This window comes from Thamnophis elegans, chromosome 6, assembly GCF_009769535.1.
Source record: "Thamnophis elegans isolate rThaEle1 chromosome 6, rThaEle1.pri, whole genome shotgun sequence".
Lineage (NCBI taxonomy): Eukaryota > Metazoa > Chordata > Lepidosauria > Squamata > Colubridae > Thamnophis > Thamnophis elegans.
Genome location: NC_045546.1, coordinates 65,570,160 through 65,578,969, shown reverse-complemented (window position 1 = coordinate 65,578,969; position 8,810 = coordinate 65,570,160). Strand labels below are relative to the sequence as shown.

General features: G+C 42.5%; 1 protein-coding gene across 7 annotated transcripts in view; it reads right to left on the bottom strand.

The window, feature by feature from the left end:
* Window positions 1-641: 641 nt before the first annotated feature.
* TAB3 (TGF-beta activated kinase 1 (MAP3K7) binding protein 3) overlaps window positions 642-8,810 on the bottom strand; it is a 50,743-nt gene continuing 42,574 nt past the window's right edge. For 6 of the 7 annotated variants that reach the window (XM_032219391.1, XM_032219396.1, XM_032219392.1 and 3 more), the window contains 3 exons: window positions 4,151-4,244; window positions 3,667-3,750; window positions 642-1,984 (listed from right to left, as the gene is read on the bottom strand). In XM_032219391.1, the coding sequence (XP_032075282.1) occupies window positions 1,836-1,984; window positions 3,667-3,750; window positions 4,151-4,244 (327 nt within the window). In that variant the 3' untranslated portion in view covers window positions 642-1,835. Of the gene's footprint in view, window positions 1,985-3,666; window positions 3,751-4,150; window positions 4,245-4,440; window positions 4,545-8,810 lie in introns of those variants that run through there. The other variant, XR_004255600.1, reaches the window with a different exon arrangement.

The following is an 8,810-nucleotide window of genomic DNA, read 5'->3' as shown; positions in this document are numbered from 1 at the left end:
GTTATGACCAATACTAAGGAGCAATACTAATGTGATTTAATAGATAATTTAAAAAAGAATACTTTACATGAAAGTCTTTGCATCTTCACATCTTAATTTTTTTCTCTAGGTAAAAGAAAAGAATTTCATAATTTTACTCTTAAGTAGGGATACAGAATTCTTAAAAGTTCCCTTTTAACCTCTCAAGAATCATATTTGTTATAGTGTAAAAGTCAACTAAAAAAATCTTAAGTATGACCACTAATGTAATTGTTCTATTTGACTGACTGATTGAATCAAGCTTGATTCCATATAGCTTCTGTAAGAATTTTATGGACGAACATCTATTGCATTCAATACATTTCAATTTGAACAGAAATTATATCATATATAATACCAAGATAGAGCAAGATATGCACAAGTAAAATATGATTCTCCATTTTGCAATCCCTGCAAAATCTAGAGTAATGAATGTGTAAGAAGTAAAATTCACTGCCCTAGTGATTCATCAGTGTGAAAAGGAATTCTGTTTATTCATAAGCAATTTTATTTTTGACTCAACTTCAAACTCAGAAGACTGCTTTATTTCAGTATCCTGAAGCATTCACATCCTATTCATGATTAGCATATTCATACAGGTACTAGTACAATTCAATTTCTGGATTTTCAATACCCTTTAACTGACTAAGGATCACACCAAAATGCAATGTGCAACATTTCAAAAACCACCACTCATACTAATTAATACAAGTTAGTTGACTGACAATGTGCAAATAAACTTTATTGGAGAGTTCATATTGATGAGTGGTTTACAGCGAAATCAGAATGGGGGTACAAAGTACCTTCTGTGCTGTAAACATCATGAATTCTTCACATAAGTGGAAGCTGAAAGGCCTAAGAAAGAGTGTGCAAACATTTCTTATACTATCAATGGCTGAACTCAAGTTTTCCAAAAAGAATTTGGAACAGTTCTGCATTTGGTACATGTCCGATCCACTGTCAATCAATTTCAAGGGAAAATACCAGTAATTAATAAACGTATACTTTTAATTTTTAGCTTTAAAACACAAGGGTCTAATGAAAGCATGCAGCACTATTTTTCCTGTGTAATATGGTATAATTATTTAACTACCAGTGTTTGCATGATTTGGTGAGTGCTGTACAAGCAAAAGGGACTGTAAAATCACTTCTGGTTGTACCCTATAAATAAGATTGTACAGTACTTTTCCCTCTTCACCATGATTCACAATATAAAAACAGAATTGTGTAGACTTAATTTACCCTGAAAAAAGCAGCATTTCAGATTATCCTTTTCTGTTCTTTGATTCTCCCTTTTTCAGTAGTTTACAATCTGGAAACATAGGGAGCTCTTGTTTTCCAGCTTGCTCTGGCCAGATCAGCTCTGGTTCTTCACAGTTTGTCTGCATATCTGTAACACTTCACAAAGTAATCGTTCAACGTATATGTTTATGTATGTATGTATGTGTGTGTGTGTGTGTGTGTATATATATATATACACAGACACACACACACACACACATACATACACACATACATACACGCATACACTACTAACAAGCAAATGTAATTATGGGGGCTAGAACAACAATAATCACTTGTTTCCCTGCATACATACTTCAAAGAAAATCCATCTTGGATTCAGAATATCATTTCCGACTTTCTTACCACCATGGGATAAGAGTATGTTTCCATAAACTAATCTTTAGTGCAGCATAAATGAAAAGGAGATTTTTCTCTCAAAAATTGACCTGGTGGAGAACTAAAAGATCCCTCAAAATTTCATCTATGGCTGAGATCTCAAAGCCCATCTTAATACAAAGTAGACTTTGATAAATTCAGGCATACCGCGGCATTTCACATTGCTCACAACGATTCAGCGCTGGGTGATTCAAGAAAGTACAGCTGTCACAATTCCATGGAGCTCCTTCAAAGTCCTCATCTCTTGGCTGTGATCGCAGAACTGGCTTGGAACTATTTTGATGGTCTACAAAGAATCATTTTTCTTATAAAACACAATACTTTTAAATATATAAGCATTATAGGTCAATAATAACATTAGTATTAATATTTTATTTGGTATTCATGCATAAGCACACTGTAAGGTCTGTTTGTTTTCTCTACAATAATTGTTGTTGATAGAGAGGGAGTGACTGGTCTGAATTTTCTATACCAGAAGGTGAACTAGAATATGGGACTCCAATATTACACTTAACCACATACCAAGTGCAATATTCTGAAAATAAATTATGTTGTCCACATGATTTTGGTCCCCAGTAAAAATATAATAAGTTATGTGAATTATGTATATTCTTTTCTGCCAAATTTTGTCATTTTGAGGTAGATAGTATGAGATCTACTAGACTGAATTTCTAACTCATTCTTAACAAAAGAAAATTACTAAGACGTATTTTAATATCCCATACTAGAATTATTTCTAAGTAATAATGTGTTGCGTTCGAGCACTTTATTAACGTGGGTATGACACATTCTTACTTTAGCCACTAATACTATTGGGAGCATAGTTATTTACCTATCAAGGATGATCCAGAACACTACTCTGAAATGTTACTGAATTATATTAATTACCATGTCTTTACGCTAATTTTGATTAAACATTTATTTTTACAGTCTAACAAAGTATTTCCTGTATCAGCGATGGTGAACCTTTTTTGGCTCGCGTGCCATAAGGGAAGGGAGATCAGAGGGGTCATGCGTGGGCATGCCACACCCATAATGTAACATGCGCGCATGAGAGGCGCTCCCCCCCATTTTTGCATGCTTTTTTAATCCTCCCCAGTCTCCAGAGGCTTTATAGGAGCCTGGGGAGGGCGAAAACAGCCTCTCCCGCCCTCCCCCCCCCCGGTTTGCTCGTAGGGTCCTTTTTAGTCCTCCAGAGGCTTCAGGGAAGCCTCCTGAAGATCCCTGAAGCCTCCGGAGGGCTTAAACCGACCCTATGAGCAAATCGGAAGTCAGTTCCTGAAGCCTCCAGAGGGCCTTTGGGGGGAGGCGGGGAAAGCTCTTTTCACCCTCCCCAGGCTCCTATAAAGCCTCTGGAGCTTGGGGAGGGAGAAAAATGGCTTTAAAAAAGGCTGAACACAACTGGCCAGAGCACACATGCGTGCTGGCCAGCTGACAACAATGCCTCACGTGCCCTGACAAATGGCTCCGTGTGTCATCTGTGGCACGTGTGCCATAGGTCCACCATCCCGGTACTATATTGTACCCTAATTAAAGATTTTGAAAATACTACACAAAATAATGCATGGAAAATCAAATTTGTACACTATTGCCACATGGCAATAATATTTATACTTCCGTAAATTACTATTTCTATAACTTTGGTGCCAAGTGTCTCTTCTGCCCCCATGAAAATCATCCCCCACCCATCCCACCCACTCCAGTTAAATGCGCGTAGGGTTTGTTTTAAATGGATAAAAAGATCTGTGCTGCTCATAATCAAAATCCGAGTGGAAATGAGGATTCCCACCACCTGGAACGGCCCGAAAGAGGCCGAAAATGTCCGAAGGGTGGGGGACAGGGGGGGAAGTGGAGCTACATTCAGAGTATAAGACGCACTCAGATTTTCACCCCCTTTTTTGGGGGGAGGGAGTGAGTTTTATACTCCAAAAAATATGGTACATCTTAAAGATTTGTGTAGTGACTCACCTTTTTTATATGGCTTTGGCGGCACAACAGGACCAGGCTCTATATTATCATAAAAATTATTCATGGCTTTCAGGTCAAAGTTTCCTATTAATAAAAAGCAGAAAATAATGTATTTTGAACAGGACATATGTTAAAAGATAAAAGAAGTTACTGGTGAAGTGTGCTTTTGACATGAAACTATACTGAAATGAAGCAAACCACAGTGTCTTAAAGTCACATAGCCTTATTATTTTGGAAACTCCCCATATATAATAAAGAATGCTTGCAAATTTTGTCACTTAAATGATACAGAATCAGTATTTCCAAATACGTTTTAACTAAAGTATCAAAACTATACATCTAGTAAAAAGAAAACAGATCAGATGATTTTTCTTTCTATGACTATGACAGGAAAAGACAATAATATTAATCAAACCTCTTATATTTTTACATAAAGCTCCAAATCAATGCATTTCAGATACAGAAAATCATTGAAAACAGCTACCTCTAGACTGAAGGAGGTCAATTTCTTTCAGAGTACAGTCTACATTTATCTGGAGCTGCCTATTCATGCTTCTCAATCTTGTCATCTCCTCGGGCTAGCAGAGAGAATCAAGAATAGAAAGTAAGAAAGGTGGCACATTCATTTAACTAACACATAACTTCAGCCAACCAGAAGCCCATTCATAATTTTTTAAAATTCTCCCCACCTTTCCATCCCTTACCTTTATTAGAGGTGCATTCATAAATTACAAAAAAGATGAGTTAAAAGTATAGTCTACAGTTCCTCCTTACCTAATAAAAGAATGTATGTCCTTTGGAAATACAGCTTTTGTCTCCACATCAAAAAACAAAAATCAATGCTCAATGTAGAAGTAAAGAATTCCAAGAGCCAGAAACTGGAAAGGACAGATTAATTAATAGTCTCTTTATCAAATTGAAAATCACTATTTTCAACATTTTGTCTATCAATTTATATGTTAAACTGTATGCATTCTTTCCATCTTATTAATACCTATAGACAGTCCTCAGGTTAAAATAGCAACTGGGTCTTGAATTTCCTTTGCTAAGCAATGTGGTACAACCCCAAGTCCACATGGGCAGGGAAGCCAGCCTGGGCTATGGGTGGTGCAAATAGGTTGTTAGTGGCAGGCTCTTTGGAGCATGAGCAGATTGGCAGAGGTCCATTGGGGATCATGGGGAAGTGCTATGGATAATGGGGGACTGTAGGCAGGTCAGCAGGATTGTGGATGATTGCTACACAGCTCAAGCAGAATGATTTGGGGGAGGTGCTCTCTAGGAGGCTCCTTGGGAGAAAAAGCAATGGGAATAACTTATTGGAGTAACTTGCAACTTTCCCTTCCAGCTTGCCCATTCACTTTGCTTGTGAGAGGCTGACAGGGAATGGTGCAAATGACAATCAGGGGAGGCTGCAATGGCCCTAAAGTGTGAACCCAAACATGATGTGACTGTGTGGATTCTGCAATGGCCAGAATTTTGAGGACCAGTCATAAGTATTACTCATTCAGTGCCACCATAACTTTGAACAGATTATTTTTGAGGAGGTCTTATTTTTTTGATGTGCAGGAGGTGGCGAGCAGGGGGCCGACGGGAGTGGGAGAGCAGCTACTGCTGGCCCCACCCACTCCATCACACTGTCTGCTGGCCCGAGGCTGCAATTGGCCAAGCTCTTGGTATACCCCAGCCCCCACCTGCCCTGCCTGCTGGCCGAGCTACTGCTGGGACATTTCTTGGCCATGGTGGATTGTCTGCAGCTGCCCATGCTGCTGCTGACCTCGCGGGGCTCTTTGCCCTCCTGGCAGCGCTGCTCTTGGCCAGCCTGCTGGGCTGCTCCTGCCTGGCATGGGGTGAGCCGTCCCAGATTGAAAGCCTTTAGAGTACCACCAGCCTACCAGGGCCTCTTCATAAGCAGCCACTGATGGAACCATGCTGCCTATGCCACCACACTTGCTGCCACCTTTGGGCTGCTGAGCGCCAGCCTACACACCTATTTGTTGCTGTATGGCCTCTTTGGGCCCTGGCGGGTGGTGCAGCTCTCTTGCCGGCTGTAGGAGGCAGACCTGGGGCTGCTCCTAGCTGCCTTCGGCGTCTGGCTCGCCTGTGGTTGCTGTGCAGCCACCTCACCTTCTGCTTAGCCCCCACCAAGCCACAGCTGCTTCCCAGCACTCCCACTACCTCCTGCTGGAGCTACACCACACAGAGCTGGCAAGAGAGTTTCAGCGCCCACCAGGACCCAAAGAGCGACGGGCTCAGTGTAGCTTAGTAGGCATGCAGGTCAGCGCTTAGCAGCCCAAAGGTAGTACAAATGGCATGACTCCACTGGTGCCGGTTCATGAAGGGGTCCTGGCAGGTCAGTAGCACTCCAGAGGTTTTCGATCTGGGACAACTCATCCTGCACCCGGCAGGAGCAGCCCAGCAGGATAGCTGAGAGCAGCGCTGCCAGGAGTGCAAAGAGCCCATGTGAAGCCAGCAGCAGCATGGGCAGCCGTTTGGCCACTTTAAGACTTGTGGATTTCAACTCCCAGAACTCCCCACAGGCCACCCTTCCTCCCCAGTTTCCTGCTGATCGTCCTTTCCTTGTGTCAAAGATGCGTGGAGGGAGCATTTTTGGGATGTGCGTCTGTACAGGGCTTCCCAAGGAAAGGATGATCAGCAGGAAAATTCCACCCCTCCATTTTCCTGCCGATCGTCCTTTCCTTGGGGAACCCTGTACAGATACACATCCCAAAAAATGCTCCCTCTGAAGCCTCTAGCCTTGCAATCCTGCAGAGGGAAGGCGGAAGTTTGCTCTGAAGCTGCGGCAGAGCATTGCACTCAGGGGCTTCAGCAGGTAACATCGAGTTCCACATCTTGTTCCAGCAAGAGGGGTGCAGACTGGGGACTCAGCGGTCAGAGAAGATGGGGTTGTGGGATGCAAAGGAGGAAGGGGCGAACTCATCCTCCCTCCTCTGTCCCACCGCAGAGCTCACACAGGGCAGCGCAACTGCTGCTGAAGGGAGCCCTGGCAGGCCAATGACAGGGGTGGTGCTCTAGAGATCTGGACCGAGTTGCCACACAGGAAGAAGCAGCCCAGCAGGGCTACTGAGAGCAGTGGAGCCAGGAGGGTGAGGCAGGTGCAACAGACCCAGCAGCCGAGCAGAGGCAGTGGGGGGAGCCTATTCTGATGTGCCACATGGCTTTCTGCCATGTCATAGCAGCAGTCTGAGCAAAACCTGAGCTCTAGGCCCAGCAGAGCGCAAATTATGGTCACCACCTTCTCCAGAGCCACAAGATGAGCAGCAGAAGAGAGGGGCCCTTGGCTGCAAGGTTGCCCAGTGCTGCAGGCAGGGCTGGGCTAGAAAGAGTGCATTGAAAACACCTCCAGACACCCAGAGAGACAGAATGAGAGGCAGCTCCCGGCCCTCCCTGGGTCAGCTGATTCACAGGGTCACGATTAAGAAACCGAGCCTCCATGAGGTGACTAGGGAAGGGAAGGGCTGCCTCCTGTGCTGGCCACGCTCACCCAGTTCACTAGGGCTTATTTTTGAGTAGGTCTTAAATTAGATCTATCCCAAAAAATTCAGGCTAGGGCTTGTTTTCAGGGTAGGTCGTATTTTTGGGAAAACATAGTACCTGTATTCCCTCAGTATTTTAAACTAAGATTTAAACTGCTAGATCAAATTATCCTGATTTTATAACAATCCATGCCAATGATATCATGAATGGGAATCAGTGTCATTAGAGAATGGGTGTCAAACTGAAGGCCCGCGGGCCGTATCTGGCCCACAGGGTGCTCAAATCTCCTCATGTGCCCTCAGAAATGGTAGGCCTGTGTGCCCCATTTGGGCTGGTAAAGTGATATAGGAGGCAGTCCAAGCTAAAAACAGGGCACAGGGGCCCTATGCTACATTTTGGCCAGCAGGGTATTGCAGGAAGTGTGTGTCTCATCCTCTCCTTCTACCCCCACACCCGGGCCAGTCTGCAGAGAACTACAATGCTGATCTGGCCCTTGAGGAAATCCAGTCTGTCACCCCTGCTGTCAGGGTTCCAAATAGCATCCAAACGTAAATCAGAGTCTGAGGCAAAGGATTCCTCAAAATTCCAATTTATTAAGAGAGCCATGTTGGCACATCTGGGAAAACCCGAATCTGAAAGCTTCCAGGTTTTTCACCCCAGTTGAAAGTTCAAGATCCTGCCCTTACACCCACAAGTTCATCACATGGTCCAATCTTCCACTGCCATACTGGCAGCTTCCTCCCATCCAGTTCTGGCTAGGTACAGAGATAAAGGATGACCTTTTGCTTTCTAGAAAGAATGTTATTATGGCTACATAGCTACATATCACCCAACTCTATATAATCCCTCCTCCCATTTTCCCACAATAGAAAATGAATAGAAAGTGGGGCAGGCCTGAAGTCCAAAAAGAAAAGATGTCTTGCAGGCCTAATAGGCAGCCTCTCCTCAGAAGAAAAGAGAATAATGCAGGGGGTTAACATTTACTTACTAACTAACTCCCCCGCCCCAGGGGGACCCTTTTGCTTATGGGGAAATGTATTATGGAATTGTTTCACTAACTTGTCAGCTTTTTTTTTTTGAAAATTTGTTATTGTTTTAATTAAACAAAAACACAAAAAAAGAATCATCTTTCGTTACATCTTGTAGAAAGCGTATTGATTGGTTACAAATACATTTCGTGCGTTTCTTCCACAATCCTTACATATACTTCATTCAAATTGAATTGTACATTTTAAATTTTAAAAAAAATGTATTTTACTATCCCTGTACCACAATTCTCATTTAATTACAATTATTTAAATATGTTTTTATCTAGAATCATTTGTATTTAAAGACACAACCATCTACTGGCATCCATTTGCAGTTTCAATAAACCTCCAATAACATTACACCTTTATGACATATTCTGAAACCAATTCAGTTAAGTAAGATATCTAAGCATTCCCCCCCTCATAACAGACCTGTACGTATCATTAAATATTATCCATTAACATTTCTTTGTTATTATTGTAGTTGACTAAAGATTATTTACTGTTTATCTCACCTCTCCTCTCCACAGGCCCACACAAGATTATACCTTTATAACCATCTTTAAACAAAGATTTATTAATAAGATTTATAGGTCTTTTCCCTCAGTCCCAAATTAGTAA